This window comes from Diplotaxodon limnothrissa, linkage group LG7, assembly GCF_057381915.1.
Source record: "Diplotaxodon limnothrissa isolate DT_005_m linkage group LG7, D_limnothrissa_male_GT1.1, whole genome shotgun sequence".
Taxonomy (NCBI): Eukaryota; Metazoa; Chordata; class Actinopteri; order Cichliformes; family Cichlidae; genus Diplotaxodon; species Diplotaxodon limnothrissa.
Genome location: NC_140602.1, coordinates 58,473,143 through 58,495,974, shown reverse-complemented (window position 1 = coordinate 58,495,974; position 22,832 = coordinate 58,473,143). Strand labels below are relative to the sequence as shown.

The 22,832-nt window shown below is 39.7% G+C and overlaps 1 protein-coding gene across 3 annotated transcripts in view; it reads right to left on the bottom strand.

The window, feature by feature from the left end:
- The window catches only part of rasgrf2a (Ras protein-specific guanine nucleotide-releasing factor 2a), a 48,155-nt gene extending 25,666 nt beyond the window's left edge, over window positions 1-22,489 (bottom strand). For 2 of the 3 annotated variants that reach the window (XM_085358546.1, XM_085358548.1), the window contains exons 1-8: window positions 22,211-22,489; window positions 13,652-13,758; window positions 6,980-7,127; window positions 6,645-6,734; window positions 6,314-6,567; window positions 5,874-5,953; window positions 1,592-1,785; window positions 798-907 (exon numbers count right to left, since the gene is read on the bottom strand). In XM_085358546.1, coding sequence (XP_085214672.1) covers window positions 798-907; window positions 1,592-1,785; window positions 5,874-5,953; window positions 6,314-6,567; window positions 6,645-6,734; window positions 6,980-7,127; window positions 13,652-13,758; window positions 22,211-22,489 — 1,262 coding nt within the window. Of the gene's footprint in view, window positions 1-797; window positions 908-1,591; window positions 1,786-5,873; window positions 5,954-6,313; window positions 6,568-6,644; window positions 6,735-6,979; window positions 7,128-13,651; window positions 13,759-22,198 lie in introns of all 3 variants that reach the window. The other variant, XM_085358549.1, reaches the window with a different exon arrangement.
- Window positions 22,490-22,832: the final 343 nt, after the last annotated feature.

The window sequence follows — 22,832 nt, the reverse complement described above, 5'->3', positions numbered from 1 at the left end:
GGTTTTGCTGTTATATTACTGGCTACATCATCAGCATGCACTTCACACGCTGCTTCTTTGGAGGTGTCTGATAAATCAGAAATATATGGGTTTCTCTCACAAAATTTAAACCTGCAGATTCCCATTTTGCAGTTTTTAAAGAATAATTGCAAACCATTACCTTTCAATACACTGCTCTCAGGATTAAAACAATGTCTTAAAATAGCATTCTTGTTCTGAGAAATGTAACTTTTTAAAGCAACAACATGACTCACAGTACTCCTACTACTTAAACAACATCTAGAGATTGCTTAACTTCTGTTAGATGGCGTGTTGCCATTTCACTTAAGTAGCTTGGTAGATACTTGTCTTTCATTTCATTTTCCACCTAATTATTGCCAGCATAAAATCTTTACCGTTCTCCTTTCAATAGCCACTTTGTTTCTAATATGATATGAAATCTAATATGGGGTAATTGTTTCTATATAATGAAGAGTTTAAGAACTTTCACTACTTTTCAAACACTGTTGTTGTTTTTATCTCTTCTTTTTTTTTTGCACGCTCTAGTCTAGTGCACTGTCACTTTTCATGTACTACATCAGTACTGAGGCTATTGAGGCAGTTATGTGCTGCAGGTGAAGCCAATTTTAAGCAGAACACTGGTAACTCATGTTTATGTGGTTCATATAAACCTCAGAAACCAAATAACTGATTCAAGCTAACCATATTTTTTTTATTATTATTATTATTCAACAACAGTCTGAGTATTTAATCAATACAATCATTTTCTTAAACTGTATTCATAAGCACACACTCACTTTGACAGTTCCTCCAGTTTGGATTTGGCAAACTCAAGACTCTTGCGCTCCACATGCTCATGAGGTGTGTGCGCCAGCAGCTCGTGGAGAGTTCTGATGTAACGGGGAATCTAAAATGTAAAAAAACCCCATGTGACTATTTGTGAAATACACACAGCACTTCTATAAGAATTAATTGTAAATGGTTAAACGATGAAATCCCATCCAAGCTATTCCAAAAAAGTTCCGAATGGGAAATTAACTTTTTAAATAAGAGACTGTGTGAAAGATCCACCACAGACCAAACCATGTACTCATGCTTTTCAGCATCTATTATTAATACGGTTGCAATACACTTCAGACGGCTGCAGCTTTGCAGCCACACACAACAACACCAACACTGCAGGACCTAGTTCAGCCTTTAAGCCGACGAGGCGTGATTGCAGATGCCGCTCAGGTGTCTGCCTCCCCTGCAGTGGCACTGCAGACCACGCCCCACCACAGACTGAAACGAAGATATTAGAGATCTTTGAATGACGAAAAAACAAAGTTATTTAGATTAATGCAAATAAATTTACTATCCTGCCATTTGAGCTCATACACAGTATATCAGTATATGAGGGCAAATATATCAGGTCAAGGCATTTAAAAGTAACCATGTTATATGACTAAATATTATACTTTGACTATATAACGCTGTCTTTATTTATTGTATCATCAGTGTTTGTTGCAAATTATTAAGCCTTACAGTTAAGCATATTACATAGTTTTTATAACAGCAGCTAATGGATTACATTGTTTAATGTAAAAAGTACCTGAAGCATTGGATAAGTGAGGAATGTCTCCAGCATCCGACCCTCGCAGGCTGCGTTGGATTCATACTGTTTCAGCAGCTTGTCAAAGTCTCTGTTCTGTTTACAGTTTGCCAGCACCTGAAGACTGTACTGGTGGTTACGCACAAACTCCTGGTAAATGTTCAGCATCGGCAGTAGAATGTCAAACAGGTCCGCTGGGTGTCAAAAAGAAGTTTAAAAGACAACATCATTGAAGGTTTTCTAGATTTTATTAAGCTTAAAAAAAAAAGAAGATCACATGTAAAAATCCAAGATGTATATTTAACCTCCTAGGACCTGGCGTCCACATGTGGTGGACATCACATTTTGGGTTGTCTAGACCCAAATACTAAATTTTGCTCTACAAGGGCATGCTATCCACTTACGAGGACATTATACTGCCACTGTTCTATCGAAATTTAAAACAAATGCCCTCAATTGTGGATCTCATTTTTCTCAGAAACAAAAATCGGGTAGAAAAAAAAATCTTGTAATTCTTTGTTTTTACATTCATCATGTCCCAATATGTCCAAATATCAAAGAGAACTTAAAATGCATGCCATTGAAGAGTTCAGGTCTTGCATACTGCATACTACACAATGTATTATCAAAAGGTTGTTCTACTATAAAAAGCAAAAAAACAAGTGATTTATAATAATGGGCCACTTTATTTGTGGCCCACACATATCTACTTTAGGGGTGCAACGATACACAAAATTCACGGTTCGGTTCGGTTCGATACTTTGGTGTCACGGTTCGATATTTTTTCGATACAAAAAAATGTTCATGCCTTTTTAATTTGTCATTTATTAAAATTATAAATATATATTTTAACTCAAAAGTACAGTTTTTAAATTTAACCCTAACCCTTGTGCGTGTTTTTTATTTTGACAGCGAATGCGCACCTGCGGACCACTTATGTGCAGCCCTGGTTATTTAGCTCGTCATATCGCAGCCACAGAAATTCTTTTGTCCATGAAACCATAAAGCTGCACTTTCTTTTTGCCTTATAGTCTGATTTGTCATAACTTCTCCGTTTTGTGGTAAGCTTTTCTTTGGCTGTCACTTCTTCACCCTGACCTGTCTTATTTGGCTCAGCAGAACTGAAATGCTTTTACACACTCACTCACATAAGCTCAGCGATTCTCTGTGCGATCAACCTCTCACATGTTTAAGCTTGCTGCGGGAGATTTCACTTGTCATGTTTGCATAGTAAGCTAACGATTAATAAGACGATGTCAGAGGAATTGGTGCACAAATTATCATCACTCACAGATCAGTACTGTCGCTCTCTATACACAGTTCGCACGATTGCAAAGTGAAAGCAAAAAAACGAGCGCAAATTCAAACGCGACTTCAATATGTCACATATTGACAGTGGCTCACCGATGCCAATGACATAATTACCCAGCTACATTTCTGAAAGAATGCAAAAGCATTGACATATATTTTTCCTACAATAGCCCGACGGGCAGGGCAGAGATAGATTTTGGTAGCCCAACTGAAAAAATCGCTAGCTCCGGGACGTCGGGCTAGCGATATTGCAAGCCCTGTATCTGATTGAGGAATCACTCATCTTTGGAAAAGAGAGTTTATTACAGAGAAATGGCTCTTTCCAAAATAAAAGCTATACTATCCGCTTCTTCTGGGCTATATTCTCAGCAGCATAAGGAGAATCATGTGCTAACAGCTGTCTAAATGACTCGGCTAAAGTTAGTAGCATGCTTGCTTTTTTTTGTCTGCTTCCACTTGTCTTTGCACTAGGATGATGTCGGCGTAAATGTGCAGTCATATTCGTTGTGTTCCCACTAGTGCTTTCAGGTTAATCTCGTTGAAATGACCTTAACGCCACAACACGGCAAATCTCCGTTAACGAGCTACCGCCGATCGCTCTGTGCATGGGGCTAGACGGCCAACACGTTAACGAGCTAACTGCGCTAGCACACTAGTTCACACCAATGTAATTGAGCATTGCATGGCACATCCAACATACTGTTTTACTTTAGTCCATGACTCGCTTACCTTCAGGGTCATACGTCACATGAAAACCAAAATAATTCCAAACGCCAGATCTGAATGAGGGTGGGGGAGGTGCCCTGCGCTCTTCCTTCTGACTATGCTGTCTGTGTTGAGCGCTCACTGGATCTGCGCTGGACAGTGCAGCCTAGGCGGAGTAGTCGAACACAGATTCACTGAGTGCTCAACACAGACAGCATCGTCAGAAGGAAAATTGATAAAATAAATTACAAATGTTGTATTGTTCGATACATATGCGTACCGAACCGAAAGCACTGTATCGAACGGTTCAATATCGATACGAATATCATTGCACCCCTAATCTACTTCATACAAATCATAATGCAGCAATTCAGTGCATTTATCAACGTGACCATGGTCAAGAAGACCTGCTAAATTCAAACAATGTATTGAATAAGCAAGATTTAAGTGACTTGATGCGTGGTATGATTATTGTCTGCAAACAGGCTGCTTTGAGTATTTCACACACTGCTGATGCACTGATATTGTTCTACATAACAATGTCTAGGGTTCATGGAAAATGGCCAGTGGAGAACATATCTGGCGCGATGCAAAAATATCTTGTTGATGACTTCAGAATAGAATGGCCAGACAGCTTCAAACTGATAGTAAGGCGACAGTAACTCACCTTGTTACAAACAAGGTATTTCTGAAATCTGAACACACAACACATCAAACCTTGAAGCAGATGATCTACAGCAGCAGAAAACCATACTGGGTGTTAGTCTTGTCAGTGAAGAACAAGAAAGTGAGCCCACAATTCACACAGGCCATCTGTCCTGCCATCTATCATGTGCCATGTTCAGGCTGATGATGGTGGTGTTCAGGATGGTTTCTTGGCACACTGTGGGCTCCTTAGGACCACAGCCTGCTTCAGTACTTTTGGTAACCCTGTTCATCCCATCACATTACATGTTTAGTTCAATGTACTAGAAATGGCCTCCACAATCACCAGATCTCAGTCCAATAGACCACCTTCGGGATTTGGTGAAAACGGGAAACGTGCAACCAGCTGCATGCTGCTATTGTGTAAATGTGAAAATCTCAGAGGAATTCCAGCACTTTGTTGAATCACTGCCATGAAGAATTAAGGAAGTTCTGAAGGCAAGCGTAGGTCCAACCCACAACTAGACAGGCACACCTGATAAAGTGATCAGTTTGGTTGATCTCCCTTTCAAGTTATCTGTTCAAGCATTCCTGCATCAATCCCATGTCTTCTGCTAATTTGCAGATCGATCCCTGTTTGTCCCATTCTGACCAAAACAAAAATCCATTAAACAATCTAATTTTGCATTCACCTAAAAAAAAAACTTTGCAAATAATCCTGCTCCTTTGATATGCTATGAGCAGGCACCTGATGACACATGCTGCACTTTAGTTCATTTGCACCAAAAGCTCTTCCTCAGATGCCTTAGGATGTAATAGTAGAAGTTTGCATCCATTAATGGTGAACAACCCAGTGAATCTAACAAAGAAACCATTAACACGCTCCCGGTGAAAGCTCCTGCTGGCTTCATGTTTCCAAACTTAAAACTTCTATTTGTTTTCTGTCTTGCTGTCAGAAACTCAGTTCTCATCATTAGCCTTGACCATCGTAAATGAAAAATGGAGAGATTCTTGTACAGCACTTTCTACTCTACCACTCAAATATATACAACATGTCTAACTCACCCATTAACACCGGCACTTTTTTCCATGCTTTTTCTACCCACGTGCCTTCTATCCAATCAAGATTTCAGACAGCAACTTGGGGTGGCTGTAGCTCAGGAGGTTGAGTAAGTCATCTACTAATTAGGAGGTTGGTGGTTCAATCCCTGACACTGCTGCAGTCTACATGCCAAATATTCCTGGGCAAGATGCCATTCCTAAGTTGCTCTTCAGTGCATCCATTGGACATATGAATGTTTGTGTGAATGTTAGACAAAAAGCACTTGCATTAAAAAAGTGCTTGACTGAATGAAGCAACTTGTTGACTACCCAGGAAGTGCAGAAAAGAACCAGTTCATTTATCATGTACCACTCTAGTCTACTTCCACAGACCACCCTGTTCTATGCAAGCAGTCAGAAAGCTCCACTGGAAGCTTTGATATACAAGGAGATGAGCTACATGTAAATCAGAGGTGTGGTTTTTTTTTTTTGTTGTTTTTTTTTTGTCTCTATACATGTAGTAGTAGAACCTTCTGACCACAGCTTATGTTAAAAAAAGTGTAAGCTTGGAAACACTCACCCAGAACTAGAGTAGGCCAGTTGGCAATTCGGGCCTTCAGACCTTGATGGAAGATTTCATGCAGAAACATGATGGTCTCACTTCATAGCGAAAGAGAGGGAGAGGGAGAGAGAGAGAGAGAGAGAGAGAGAGAGAGGAGTGAGTTCAATTCACCAAGAATAAGTTTAGTAGTATAACTATAAGGCCAGGAAGGCCGCAAGAAGGATCTAGGTTTGGTGCGTTACACCTAGACAGTTTATAGAAGCCGTTTGCTAACCAGGCTGGCAAGTGTTAGCTGATGACTTACTACATTCTCATATTTGTTCAGAAATTGATGTGTGACATCAGTATTTTATATCTAGTATATAGTTTATTACAAACTTTATTATAAACTATTACAAACAGCTGAAATACAGGATTTGTGTGAAAAGTTACGCAAAACAAAAAAAAGAGAGTTGCACCTGTTGAGGAAGATGCTGCTAACATCATCATGGCGAATGGGAGGTTTCTTGGAACTGGCAGCCATGCGGAGCGGCCTAAGGAAGCAATTCACCAGGATGGAAAGCTGCTGCACGTATTCTGTCTCTGCTTCCACCATGTTGAACACAATATGGTTCCTCTTCCTCATGCTCTCAGCGTGAGGGGAACAGATATAGTCCTGGACAATGATTTTCCACTTCCTCCGACACAGCCAGCCACGCATGAAACTCTGCACCTGTATAGCCATTGCACACTAAGTTTCTCTCACAACCTTGTCTCTCTACATTTTAATATGCAGTTACAATTCTTTACCATTTTAATTTTTTTAATATCGGGGTCTTCCTCGTCTTGGTTGTTCTGGTGCGGCTGCATCCTTTCCTTGGCTTTGTTCAATACTGTAATCTGCAACAACACAACAACAGCGTCCATATGAAAAAATGTGCAAAATATAACAAAATATAAAACATTCATGGGAACATTTTAAAAGGTAAAAAAAAGAAAAATCCCAAATAATAGGCCCCAGAATCAGTGGAGTCCTGCTGTGATTTAATTTAGGAATCTGCATGCTTTGATTTTAGAGTGCATGTGGGTGCCTGTGTGTGACAGTATGTGCATTTATGTAGCCATGCAGATGCACTCATGCATACTTCTGCTTTGAGCCTCTCAATCTCTGTGTCCTGGTCCTCCAGCTGAGTACGAAGCTGATTGGCTGCAACCTTCTCAGTCTCCATGATCTGGTCCAGATGGATGTACTTCTGCATCAGGATGTCACGTTCAATGATGATACCAGAGTAGCTAAAAGGAGCACAGGAGGACAGTACTGAAGTCGGTTAGTGTGGTAATTTAACATGTACAGAGAGCTTTGTGTGCCAATTTGTTTTAGTTATAGACTTAAACGAATGATCAGGCAGTAACCTGATATTATTGACACCTGCAGTAATATGTCATTGTGGGCAAGTAGAGGCATACTTTCTACTGAATGTTACACTAAAAATAGGAAAGACACAGAAAGTGAGACCAGAGAAAAACAGAGGTCGAGTTACGAGATCAAGTCTGTGATGTAACCATGCAGCACTACAGCACCAGTGTGACCTAAATGTGAACCGCTGCGAGCAGAAAGAACACACACTTGCACACAAATGCACACAGGCATGTTAAACAAATATGGAACAACATGAGGTAGTAGTGTCAAATCTGCATAAACACACAAAAAGAGCAGAAGGTAGAGTTTGAGTCGCACTTTTCAGCACAGCACATTTTCTCACAAAAAGTGTAGGAACAACAAGATGAAATTGTGGAACATTTTTACTACAAGATAATAAGAAAGAAAAGATTTTCATTGTAGTGGAAGGTAGTGAAACAAACAGCATTATCATGTACATACATATTTCATTACAAATAAAGGCCCTGTGTTGTCAGTTTTACCATCAAAATGTACCAGAAGTATCAAGAGTAACTTCTGCAGTATTATGTTACACCTAACATTATAAGAAATGTCTTCATCCCTGAAATGCCTTCATTTGATCCAAAACACAAAACAATAATACCTAGAAAGAAAGACAACATTTCTCTCAGGAACAGAGAGGGGGGACAGTCCAGTCTCTATTCTCTATTCTGCACACCTCAGAATTCCACTGAATTGTGCTAACAGCACACTTTACTTTTTGAGGTTCTCCGAATCTCACTCGCACTGACTAAGCTGTAAAACTGTGAGGAACCTTGGAGTCATTTTTGACCAGGACATGTCCTTCAATGCATATATTAAACAAATATGTAAGACTGCTTTCTTCCATTTGCGCAACATCTCTAAAATTAGAAATATCCTGTCTCAGAGTGATGCTGGAAAACTAGTTCATGTATTTATTACTTCCAGGCTGGACGACTGTAATTCATTATTATCAGGAAGTCCTAAAAACTCCCTGAAAAGCCTTCAGCTAATCCAAAATGCTGCAGCAAGAGTACCGACAGGGACTAGAAACAGAGAGCATATTTCTCCTGTTTTGGCTTCCCTTCATTGGCTTCCTGTTAAATCCAGAATTGAATTCAAAATCCTGCTCCTCACATACAAGGTCTTAAATAATCAGGCCCCATCTTATCTTAATGACCTTGTAGTACCATATCACCCTATTAGAGCACTTTGCTCTCGCACTGCAGGCCTACTTGTTGTTCCTAGAGTATTTAAAAGTAGAATGGGAGGGAGAGCCTTCAGTTTTCAGGCCCCTCTTCTGTGGAACCAGCTTCCAGTTTGGATTCGGGAGACAGACACTATCTCTACTTTTAAGATTAGGCTTAAAACTTTCCTTTTTGGTAAAGCATATAGTTAGGGCTGGATCAGGTGACCCTGAATCCTCCCTTAGTTATGCTGCAATAGATGTAGGCTGCTCGGGATTCCCATGATGCATTGAGTTTTTCCTTTCCAGTCACCTTTCTCACTCACTATGTGTTAATAGACCTCTCTGCATTGAATCGTACTTATTATTAATCTCTGTCTCTCTCCCAACCGGTCGCAGCAGATGGCCGCCCCTCCCTGAGACTGGTTCTGCCGGAGGTTTCTTCCTGTTAAAAGGGAGTTTTTCCTTCCCACTGTCGCGAAACTGCTTGCTCATAGGGGTCATATGATTGTTGGGTTTTTCTCTGTATCTATTATTGTAGGATCTACTGTACAATATAAAGCGCCTTGAGGCGACTGTTGTTGTGATTTGGCGCTGCATAAATAAATTTGAATTGAATTGAATTAAGCTACCCTCCATAACTGGACGAGTAAATGGTGGATAGAAAGTAATTATGTACTTACATGATGGATGCAGGTTGCTGATGAACTACAAGGATAAGTTACTTTAGTTGTTGTTAAACTGAAGTGTTAAGCAGTTATTTTATACTTTTAGTGCAAGTTTTCAAGGAAACTAATACCTAGACTACTTTTGTGCTTACATTTGGCTTATAGTATATTGTGTCATGGATATAATATCATATGTAAGATTAAAACAATAATCAATGGTAAGACTTTGAGCAGTAATGAAGGAGTGGTCTCTAACAGACACGTTGATGGTTTGGAGGAAATGATTACTGAAGTTAACTCAGAATCAGAATCAGTATCAATCAGGCGGAAAGAAAATTAGTATCAATAGTATAGATAGTATGTGTGATGTTTATGAGTCATTTCTTTCGCAACTGTTAAAACCTCTGAAGAAATTCATGACGTCATTACTAGTTAAGTTCCAACAGAGCTCTGACTCTTGGCCAGCATGGCTTCAGTGCTAGAGAGAAAGGTTTTTCTTATTTTTTTCAATCAGTGAGGAGTAGTACGGCTTCTTAGCTTCACAGTTGGCTTTTTTATAGAGCAAAAAAGCTTTTTTCCACAAAATAAAGATCTTCTAAACTAGTGAGATGTAATTTTTTACGCGTTACTTATGGGTTATCTACTTTAAGGTTCACGTTGAGACTCTAAAACTACCCTAGCCCTCTGATGCATAGTGGTCACTGGAGTGGACAGCTACTAAAACGTACATATCTCTTTAATGCATTGGTTTCTATGGTGGAACTGCATATTAGCCTCTAGAGTGCTCTCTGCTGCCATGCTCCATTGAGGTCAATTCAGTGTTCAGTTAGTGCAACTGCAAGTAAATTTCCTCTGAATCAAAGATGGCAGACAAACTGTCACCCCTGCCGACCACTGCTGGCATATCCTGTCAATCCTTCTATGCTAAAAGAGCCCAACAGGTAAAAAAAAAAAAAAAGATGATATGCAGTAACATCTAGGGAAGGATATTATCTGTTTGGAATAAGAAATTGTTGTGTCTAATATGTAGAAAACTATGATGAACCATGTGTCCAATGAAGTGGACATCATGCATTACCCACTATATTTTTTTTAACATAAGTCATAAATTGTCTCACTGTTTTTTGGGACTGTTTTGGTTATGAGTAAGCATATAATTGTTACATTTATAAACTACTCATTTAAAATATATATTTTTGTGCAGATCAGCTGTAGTTTGAGTTACTATAATAATTATTTTATCATATTTTGTAGACTTCAAATGCAGCAAAGAATAAGGCAGGGTACAGAATAGTCCAGGAAATTCCATCCAGCTCCAGTGATGATGATTTCATTGATGAGTGCAGTGATGATGAGTTCAGTGATAAGTCCAGTGATGATGAGTGGCTGCCAGAGCAGAACAGAGACATAGGAGCTACGGATGATGAAGACACAAACAGTCAGGATGCAGAAAGTGAGAACGATGAAGGGCATGATGAAGAGGAAGGTCAGCATGATCAGGGAGCTGTGGGAGATGGGTACATGGCACCTGACCATACTCAAGCCCGCAAAAATATTTGGAAAGTCCAAGACAATGACTTTGATGGAGACTTGCCTCCTTTTCTAGGAGAGTGGAAATTGAATGTGGAGGGGAAGGATCTCATAGATTTCTTCAGACATCTGTTTCCAGCAGATCTAATTGATAATATAACATACAACACCAACTTGTATGGGAAAGAACTGTCAGTAACAGGAGAAGAGATTCACCCTCCAGCAATGCAAAAGAGGAAGACCCAGTGGGACCCCACAACCCGTGAAGCGGAGAGCAGTCACCAAAGTAGCCTGTGAGGTCAGGTTTGCCACAGGATATCACTGGCCCCAACTGACCGAGGTGAAAAATGCAAACAGATGCCATGATGTTGCGTGCACACGGAAGACCAAATACATCTGCATGCAATGCTGTGTGCCATTGTGCCCTGGATGCTTTGCAAACTTTCACACAGCCTAGCTGTGATGAACATAGAAGTGTTCGGAGATGCAGAGACTAAGGTGTCAGTTTGTGTTTTCTTCCAGCATGCTAATAAGGGCTTGGTAATACTGTCCTGCATCGTTATAGAACTGTGTAGACTCAAAAATGTTTCTCTTGTTGGAGATAGTTTGCCATATTCAGGTGTAGGATTCACAGCTAGGACTGTTGATTGGTTTTGTTATTTACGTCTAAACATTGGGGCCTTATGAGTTGAAAGTTCCAAAAAAATTGCTGAGATGTTTTTCAAAGGATACAAGCAAACAAGTGTTTGTATATTTACAATAGAACACAAGGTAATTAATTTTTACAGTAAATTCACAGTATTTCATGCTAAGTGCTTGGGCGCATGTAGTCCACTGGAGTGGACAAGTTTATAACTTTATAAAAAAAACTTATTTTTGGGAAAAAAAGAGTTGGACATTTTTTTTCATGTCCTGAGAAGAATAAAAGCACTTAAGAAAAAAATCTTGACCAAGGCTTTCATAATTCATGCATCAGAGGGCTTTAGAGCCCCCGAGAGCAGCCATTTGGCTTTTCTACCTTTAAAACTCGCCTTCCAGCCAAATGGCTGGTAGGTGTTTAGCTAGGCTTTAGCTTCAGCCAAGTGGAAGCTAAATTGGCTAGTCATTCATATGTAAATTAGGTTGTTACATGAGAATTCTGGAGGGGAGTGGGGGTGTGTGAATGAGGGTGTGGGGGAGCTGCTAAAAGCTGTGCACTTCCTTTTGTGTTTCATCTTGATGCATTCTCAATCATCAAGGGAAATAAATCTCCAAAAGTCACCAACTTGGAGTGTTTCAGTTTGCCATCTTAGGGAGAAATCAACACACATGGGTGTATGTCCTTTGTTGCTGAGATTTATTGATAAAAACAGTACAAAAAACCAACCATTTGTACACATATTTACAAATAATAATAAAAAGTGAGTGAGTACATTTCAACATTTTCAGCAATCACTCACAATCCTGGCACTGCCATGGTATCTGTAGTCTGCATTTACCACATGTGTATCTGTAGCAGTGAACACATCGCACAGTGGCATGATAGTTCTTGCATTTGTGTTTGACCTGACACATGGCTCTTTTTCCAGGGCTAGGTGTGGAGGGTTGTGTCCAAAGCAACTGTTCTTTTCTTGCCTTCTTCCCAGCTTCCCAACACTACCAAAAGGAAGCCAAACACTGTCACCCTTTACAACAAAACAAAGTGTGGCGTGGATGTGATGGACCAGATGGTTCGGGAGTACACTGTCTGCAGAGGAACACGGCACTGGCCAGTTGCCGTGTTTTACAACATGATTGACATGGCAGCACTGAATGCACATGTGCTGTATCAAGCATACACCGGGACGAAGGAAAGACGGGTGGACTTCCTGGTGGAGCTTGCAAGAGAGTTGGCTCACTCTCATGTAGCTGGGAAAAAGGCAAGAAAAGAACAGTTGCTTCGGGCACAACCCTCCACACCTAGCCCTGGAAAAAGAGCCATGTGTCAGGTCAAACACAAATGCAAGAACAATCATGCCACTGTGCGATGTGTTCACTGCTACAGATACACATGTGGTAAATGCAGACTACAGATACCATGGCAGTGCCAGGATTGTGAGTGATTGCTGAAAATGTTGAAATGTACTCACTCACTTTTTATTATTATTTGTAAATATGTGTACAAATGGTTGGTTTTTTGTACTGTTTTTATCAATAAATCTCAGCAACGAAGGACATACACCCATGTGTGTTGATTTCTCCCTAAGATGGCAAACTGAAACACTCCAAGTTGGTGACTTTTAGAGATTTATTTCCCTGGATGATTGAGAATGCATCAAGATGAAACACAAAAGGAAGTGCACAGCTTTTAGCAGCTCCCCCACCCCCTCATTCACACACCCCCACTCCCCTCCAGAATTCCCAGATAACAACCTAATTTACATATGAATGACTAGACAATTTAGCTTCCACTTGGCTGAAGCTAAAGCCTAGCTAAAAGCCTACCAGCCATTTGGCTGGAAGGCGAGTTTTAAAGGTAGAAAGGTAGAAGGCTGGGCAGTGCTGCTCTCGGGGGACTCTAAGTGCTAGACAGGTAAAGCCGTCTGGTGCTGGTTTAGCTCAGTGGTTGAGCTGGTAACCATATGTTACATGGCCTGAGTGGAGCAATGCAGGATTGAGTCTGACCTGCAGCCCTTTGCTGCATGGCTTTCCCATCTCTTAATAATAATACATTTTATTTAAAGGCGCCTTTTAAAATACCCAAGGACACTATACAGAACAAATGAGACAGGCATAAAAACAGGAAATAAACACACTCTTGCTCTACAGCAGGTATTTTTCAGAGTTTTATGCTACATGCCCTTCCTGATGCAACCAAGGGAAATTTGAATCGCTGGCTGGAATTAAACTAAAAACCTTTCACTTACAAGGAAATATCTAAACCACTGCAGTATGGAGCCATTAGAAAGATCAAGTCGTATACAGATGAAAATACATAAATTACAATATTTTATAACATTGTAAAAGAGTGAAAACTCTTGTCACTTCATACCTGGCCTGCTGGATGCCCCCCACCCATTCATTGCAGTCCAACTCATCCTCTGTTCGCATCTCTAGAGGTTTCTGCCCATCGTGGCCAAAATTGACCATGAAGTAGTACTATGTGAAAGAAAAGAGACAAAAAGTAATGTGACTTCATGCTTGGAAAAAAGATCTCTAATCTTAGGTCAGAGTATTTTTTTCAACAGGTTTATTCAGGCTTACAATCTAGACAATGACAGAATTATTATATGTTTTTAACTCAAGTTTAATGAAACTACATTAATGTATGTGTGCAACATACAGTCCAAATCAAAAGATTAAGACCACTTGAAAAATGGAAAAAGAAATACTATTTTGCGTGATTGGATCTTAACAAGGTTCCAAGTAGAGCTTCAACATGCAACAAGAAGAAATGGGAGTGAGACACCGACGCACTTTTAATTTCCCTTTTTAATTTCCCTTTTTAATTTCACTTGTCTTGTGAATTCTTGCTTGATGTCATTTTTTGTTGCTATTATCTTTTGTTTGTTAAAGGTCTAGTGTTGGACACATAAATAATTCAGTGACAAGGCCAGGAAACAGTCCAGATTTCAATCCAGCTGAAACTCTATGGTGGAAATCGAAAGAAATTGTCTTTGACAAGAGTCCTATAAAGCTGATCTCTCAAAAGAGAAAACTAGAACCAGCTTAAATATTATTTTTTATCAGTAAGTAAATGCCTCAAAAAGCCACTTTCCTTGTATGTCTCAAAAATTAGAGTTTTTGTGTCAAATCTGTTATTTGTTTATTGGCAACAAAGTAGAAAAGATGAATGAACATCCTCCAGCTGCGGTGATAAATTCCATAATTTAAGCCAATTGTTATACACCTTGTATACACGGACTAATGAAAATAACTGTTGGCTGCAGCCCTAAGGAACATCCACACTTGGTTCACATTTTCATATTCAGCTTCCTCGTCAGAGTTCTTGCCCCAAGTAACAGCACAAAGAGCACAAGTAACACTAAAATAGCACACAGAAAACAGACCTGCTTCCTCATGAGTGGAGGTAATAATTGGAAGAGTACAAGGACTCCACTTCAAAATGAGAATTAGTGCAAATAATACGAAGTACATACAGATGCACTTACACACATGCATCTGTAAAGATGAGGACAAAATGATTAGTATCCTCCTAAGACCTGAACGCTTCCACAGCATGCATTTTTAATTTTACTTTGCTATTTGGGCTGATTGGCACCTGATGAATGTAAAAACAAAGAATTACCACTTCTTTTTTTTAACCTAATTTTTCTTTCTGAGAAAAATGAGATCTACATATGAGGACATTCGTTTTAAATTTTGATAGAACAGTGGCAGTATAATGTCCTCGTAAGTGGATATCAGGCCCTAAGTATTTTTGTCTGGACATTCCAAAATGTCCACATCCCAATAGGAGGGTATTACCCCTAGTTTTGTCAAAATTTTCAACAAGGGCAATTCTAAACATACTAGTTTTCTTTAAAGTATTCTTATTATTGTTATTATTGTTATTATTATTATTTCAGAAAAAAATTACTAGGGTCAACATTTTTAGCCCATGAAAATCTTTTCTGTGCAATGATGTTCTTTAGTTTGGTTATCTCCACACACAGTGTAAAACTTCAGCAAGAGTTGTCACTTAAGAAAGCCACACAGTACAGAACTCTCCTGGAAGAGGTTTGGAGTAAAAGATTGCAAAGAATCAGGAAAGAAAACTAGAGAAAAATGTGTCTTAAGACCCTTAGAACAACTCCCAAGACTCGAGCAAATGAATGAGAAAGTCGGGAATTGTATTCTCAAAGAAGACAATCCCTAGAAACCTACACAGGAATGGCTGCACAGAACAGAAAACTACACTTCAAAAGTATTTCTTATCCATTTACTAGATGCCTATGTTCAAATTATGTGATTTGCACAAAGGCGTTGACAAGGCTTGTACTTCTAGAGACAGGCAAAGATAAAGTTGCAAAATTAAACCATGACACCAATGAGTACTTTTCATGAACATGGGCGTAATTTTCACTGGCAGCACGGTGGCACGGTGGTTAGCACCGTTGCCGCACAGCAAGAAGGTCCTGAGTTCAATTCCACCATCAGGTCTTTCTGTGTGGAGTTTGCATGTTCTCCCCGTGTTTGCGTGGGTTCCCTCCAGGTACTCTCCCACCGTCCAAAGACATGCGGCTTGTGGGGATAGGTTGATTGGATAATCCAAATTGTCACTACGTGTGAATGGTTGTCTGTCCCTGTGTGTTGGCCCTGTGACAGACTGGCGACCTGTCCAGGGTGTACCCCGCCTCTCGCCCTATGATAGCTGGGATAGGCTCCAATGCCCCCCGTGACCCTGAAAAGGATAAGCGGATGGATGAATGGACCTGGTGTCCACATATACGGACATCACATTTTTGGTTATTTAGACCCGAATACTCAATTTTGCTCTACAAGGGCCTGATATCCACTTACGAGGACATTATACTGCCACTGTTCTATCAAAATTTTAAACGAATATCCTCATATGTGGATGTCATTTTTCTTAGAAACAAAAAGTGGGTAAAAGAAAAAATCTGGTAATTCTTTGTTTTTACATTCATTGGGCCCCAATCAGCCCAAATATCAAAGAGAAATTCAAAATGCATGCTGTGGAAGCGTTCGGGTCTTAGGAGGTTAAATAAAATATGAAGTAGAAAAATGCAAATATAAAAACAAAGCCAGCTGTGTTAAAGCAAAACTATATCAAGCTAAATCGTTTCAAGACTGAACAAGGTAATCATAAACCCACTTCAACTTCTGGTTTTTAGTCATTTTACTTAGTGCTATTTAGTGCTTCTGCAGCAATTGTGGCAGCCAGCATGACTGCCGAGGACACTCAGCAGATGAGCCTGTGCATGTAAAACTTTGGGAGCGCCATGTATCTTTAAAATTAAAAAAAAAAAAAACGGTCATTGTAGCGGGGCGTGGCCTGTGGTGCCGTGCTCTTGGGTGCAGGGAAGGCAGACGCACCTGCACGGCATCCACAATCATGCCCCGCCATCATATGGGACTGCGTCCTGACTCGGGGTTGGTGGTGTTGATGTGGATGTGCACAAAACAATAAAAATATACAGAACACAACTGGGTTGGATGTTCACAGTGGTGCCAAAACCCAGGACGGGAGGCACGGCAGACCCAGGACTGGGCCAGCAGAATGAGGAGCTGGCCAGAATGGTGGCCGAGCTGGCGGCCACGCAGCAGTAGCAGGTGGTGGTGGTAGCACGCCGTTGGCAGGAAGAGGGGCTAGGGATGCCTGCTCCCCTCGCGGGGGGAGGGGAGCAGGATCAGCCGGATGGCTCCCTGGCCTGGCGATGGGGGTATGTGGCGGGGCGTGGCCTGTGGTGCTGTGCAGGGAAGGTGGACGCACCTGCGCGGCTTCCACAATCATGCCTCGCCATCTTAAATATGGGACTGGGTCCTGACTGGGTTGGTGGTGTTGATGTGCACAGAACAATAAAAATGTACAGTACACAACTGGGTCATGTTCACAGTCATTCATTTGTTTGTGAAGCTAGTTTTACAGCAAGGTCTTAATGGAAAATTTCAAAAATAAATAGAAATTTGTTAAGGATTCTGTGAGCTCACAATCAACTATCCTGTGAGGTCGCTGAGCCCCTTCTGCATTTAGAGAAAATGTCTCCAGGTTTTCTCCCACTTTGCCTCTGCAATCTAAGGCTGAGATCTTTGCAGTTTTAGAACTCTGATCACATTTTTCTGAGTATAATCTGGATGTATGATTATAATTATGCACATGGTTTTTGCTGATTTTTTCTTTACATTAGCATTAGCTGGCCGTCCAGTTGATATAGATTGCTGCTGCCTCTGCGGTAAAAGACTGCCTAACTTCTCATTTTAAAGCCAATTTGTTCTCTTTTTGTGTCGTTTCTGAAGACAACAATACCACCATTGACTCCTAAGCTTATGAATATGCTGTAATATTTAAGCTCAGTAGGGACTTCTACTTCTATATATTGCAGGCTAAATCTATTTTTTACAAGTACTTATCGTGTTTAAGTTCACTGGGGCATTTGACAAGGGTATACATAATTTAGAAAAGACACAAATACAAATCCTGACTCCACCTGTTCCACTTTATGCATGAATACAAGATTCTAATCCCTTTAAATCATAGTGAAAATCCATCCCATATCACATTTTCAAATTTCATATTTCATTTACAAGTTTGTTTGTTTTTTAAAAATGCACTAAGTAAAGTCTGACAGGAATGAGCCCATCATCAAATACTCAAAAAGCAGTCACCAGTAACTCAATGCATGTTTCAGTCCTTTTTTTTTCATTTGTCATATCGTTGTCCCTTCAGCTGTTTGCTAAACCATACTAATGAGGTTAGCACGTGTAACAAGGAACAGCAGTTCATCAAGACTTGGATTTCATAATACACCAAACTCCTTTGCATGGCAGTTTTAGGAGTACTTATTCATTTAAAAGCAAAAGACACACAAAAATAACCTTACAGTAACCTGAAAACTTTAGCATGTCTCTAACTACCTTAGCTAAACCCTGTATTTCAACATTTCACATAAAATAACTTGTATTGTTGCATTTGTCATAAAAAAATAATTAAAACTGAGCTTTAACACACACCCCTGCGTTATATTTTACGGTCTTACCAATGTTCCACACTGGTAAGCTCATAAACATAAGGGACCCTACGGGCTCAGGAGGAAAAAAAATACAACAAAACGTTAAAAAAAAGAATTATCCAGGAGTGACACAAACTTTCAATAGGCAATATGTTAAAAGTAGAAACTGCAGAGGTGCATTCACATGACAAACTCTGTTTTTTATTTAATAAATTAATATGAATTCAAAATAAATTGCTGTTTTTTCTCAAGGACAACTTAACCCAATACGACTGCAGAAATTTGAACATGGTTATGCACTAATTTTCCAGGAAAATTACTATTTTATTAATTCAGAGAAATACGATAGATTTTCTCTGAGGTCAGGCAGTAGAGATCATCTACCAATCCGGAGGTAGGAGATGAATCTCTGGCTCCTCCAGCCCATACATGGGTATGTTACTAAACTGAGTTGTATTTAAGTCATTATAGTCTGTATTTGCCAAACATTAAGTCCTTAACAAAGTCACAACCCTCTAATCCATGAGATATGGGTCAAATAAACATATAAATTACTTGCTGAATATCAGTTTTTTCCTTTCCTATGTCTGACAATATAGTTTGCTAAAAGGGTGCCACAGAGAGAAAGCAGGTCTGTATAGTAATGATGTAACAAAAAGCGGGTGAGGGACACTTGCTAGCGTGTGTCGGCTACAGACCAGAGAGGCTTAAGGGCTTGTTTGTGTGCGTTGGGGGGTAGGGTGGGGGTTACATAACCATCAAGGCTTGTGCAGCATCCTTGCATTGCTAATGCGGCTTCCCTGGTCACAAGCCTGCTTTAAGCACAAGGATAACAATAAGTGAGACGAACAGACGGACAGGGACAGACAGAGTGAGAAATAGGGAGCTGTAAGCTGCCTTGCCCTGCATCGAGCATCACCGCGTTCACTCACAAAAAAACACTTCATCAGTCTGCTATGCACAGATGCAAACATGAGAGCTCCCGCTTACAGCCAGGACCACTTTCAACATGACCTGACCTGCAGGACAATGGTGCTGTGTTACTTCCTTCGTCTCTCTGAGGACATAAGCTGCGGTCTGGGCTACTTTTTATACTATGCAATACATATTTGTGTGGTTTTCACTACAGTTATTTTCATGAATCATTGTCTTTAAATTATATAAAAAATATAATAGACATTAACTATATTATTAGGATGTCATTAAAATCTGTTTTTCAAAGATAATATCATCTGTGTATAAAGAGTATAAATAATTTTATTTAATGTGTAATTAAATAAAATGTCAATAAAATGTCAAGGTAATTACAAAAACACCTTTGGGACTGAGAAATTCACATGTACCCCACTCAATTCATTAAAAAGTGTTGAAATGAAGATGAAGCAGTGTGCTTGTGTCACACATGGAAGATTAAAGTAAATATTTAGTTGATCTGAGCTAAGGTAACTTCTTGTCTCATTTTTTGGCTAACATTTCAGCTGTCCCAGGTTGTAATAAGTAGCTGCTGTTTGTGAAGAGAGGCCTTCGTTAGTTAGAAAAGTGATTCATAAGCACTAATTCTAATAATAAGTCAGCTAAAGTGGTTATAAACTGGAAACCGGTCTCAGTGTTTAAACACTCACAGAAATAAAACACAACACAGTGTTTTTGTGACATTTAGCTTGTTTCTGAACTTAAACTGACATGAACAGGAGTTAGGAGTTATGATTGCTAAACTCAGTAATGCAACAATTATGAATGCTCAGAAAACTAGAAAATGGGAATATTTGATGATTTGTATTAGAAAAGACTACTAAAAAACTTGATCTCATGTTATTGCACTTTTTAATGCTATTAAATGAGCAAAAATGCACACTCATTAAATGATCAACCTACATTGTGGTTATAAAAATTACTGTTGAAATAGATCAAATAGATTTTCTATTAAAGCTCAGTTACAAACAGTTTCTCTATTCCCGAATGTCTGTCAGTATGAGTGGATCTCCCTAATATGGTCCACACAGTGCACTTCCATTTCTAAGAAGGAGCCAATCAAAAAAGGCAAGAGGAAAAGAAGAGTTGCGGGGCAGCACCCAAGCTTTGGTTATTTTGTACTCTGAATCATCCAAAGCTACCTTACTAGAATCCAAGAATAAAAATATTGAGGTAGAAATAAGCATTACAGATCAAGCATTATGATCAAACACAGGATTTACATCACAACTTCACTGTGCAAACACATACCAAGGAGGACTGTGCCATATTTAAAATACGTACATTGTTTTGGACTTTTTCACTTAACTTATTTTGAAGAAATTACACTAGGTTTTGTTGTTATTTGGTTACACGTGTACCATACTCATAGAAAGGCAGTAGAGTACAGTAAAAGGTAGTCTCCCAATAGCACAGGTAGCACTAGTGCGTAGCAGCATCCATGTGTGAGATGCAGTTGTGTTGACTTGGTATTCAGACAGTGACTGCAGGCAAAACAACGAGCAAGGATGCTATTCTTAGTCTAGCACAGCATCATCCTAGAGCAGTACCACATGTCGGATACAAACTCACAAACAGAAAGTATTACATATTCACAGCAGAATCAATTTTCATTATTTAAAAGCACACTAGTGTGATTTATCACATTTAGCCTTTAGCCTCAGTTAAATATCCTTTCAAGAAAACGTCCATATTTTCATATCTCTGATTGTGTAACGTCAAACTTACTGTATGTCCCATTTCACCAACTACCAACTTCATCACTATGGAAACACATCAGTCAAGTGGCACATAGGTGAGGCTATAATGGGCAGCAGCATTAGCATTAAGCATGGTGAGAAGGGGGAAGAAAAAAAAGATCTTTTAGTTGCTTTATATTTTCCTACTACTAACTATAGTACAAACGGTTTTAGCAATTATTTTAATATTATTTGACAGTTCATTTTAGCCTCTTTCAGCTCATTGTTCTGATTTATATTGGTGATTCTAAATTGCCCACGAGTGCGCATGGTCTCTCTGTGTTAGCCCTGCAACCAACTGGCCACCTCTCCACGGTGTATCCTGTATGTGGCAGGAGTATCAGAACAGTTGAGACACATTTTTTCTAAACACCGCGTCTCCGTGGCTTTTAAACCCCAAAACAGGATGCCCCCAAAATTGGTCCCTGACATATGCCTGACATATAGACTTTAAATCACAAAAGAATACAACAATGAACACAACTCCCTTTGTGTGACTTGTTTAATAGGTTTCTCTTGAAATTTCTGCTGTTTAAATAGTGACAGAATTATTTACTAACTAAAACTGCTATACATAATTCTTACTAATGGTTCGTATGTTTTTATAAGCACTGTAAATGTTTGTATTTATTTAGTTAGTTAGTTAGTTAGTCAGTCAGTAAAGTTAATAACTAACTTTAATGACGGTGTTCTTTCTCAACTTTTACTAAGTAATTCTTGTGAATGATGGTGTAACTTTTCATACCTAAAAATACTCACCATTTAATAGTGTTGCATAAGTATAGTTGAGCAACTGCCAGTTTTAAGACAAACCAGAAACGAATTATTTTATAAGTATATTTGAATGTAAACGTGTATGCATTGAGTACAAAAGGGACACAGTTTCGAATGAAAATACTTTTTAAGTATAATTAGGACATAACACTTCATTTTAAGCGCAAAAGCTTTAAACCTAAATTCATCAAAATTACCTGGTGGGATATTCCACCATAAGTTAAAGGTTGTATCATGAAGGATATCTAATTACCTTCTGAATTCCTGATAGCTAGAGTTTTGGGAGGGAAAATAAAGAAACGCTGAGCAAGACTCATGACACCGTGTATGTGTGGTGAGGACTTTTTAAAGGGACTCAAGAAAGACAGAAATGAAAGAGCAAAGAAAATTGACGGTTTTTCACGCTAAAAGCACGTTTACCGTGGGACGCACCTGCTGCTTCTCAATAGCATCCTTGCTGATGGCGGACACTTTGGACGCCGGCGCCCTCTCGCATGTGCATCCCTCCAGCAGGTATATACCTGAGGGCCGTGCGCTCTGGTCGTTCTCGAAGTAGAAGAGCACATTCTGGTAGAGGGCGAAGTACTTCTCAGCCCAGCGACTGTTCTCTGTGGTCTTCTTGCTCAGGTAGCCGCGCTTGGTCCCCTCTTTGCGCGCAACCACTGACAGATACAGAGCGTGGCCCTCATTGTACCGCACGCTCTTCTGCATTATGTTTACACTGAGTCCTGTCCTTATTTTGGTCCCAACTTCAAAGAGCAAACATATGTATCACATCACGCATCCTCGATATCGCTACCGTTATCTCTACCGGATGGATACTGAAGAGAAAGTGGTTAACATCTCAACTGCAGAAAAAGGTAATCCAGGTTTACCATGGCATAAAAAGTTGGAGAGTGCATCACTCTTACCAGACTGTCAAATACACGCTCCAGTGTCAGCTGAACCGTTGAAAAGCAGCACCGCTTCAACACATCTCCATGCTGCAAAGTTCGGACATGACCTAGAAAGCCAGTGTGTTTCTGTCCTGGTGGTTAAAAAAATGAGGAAAACG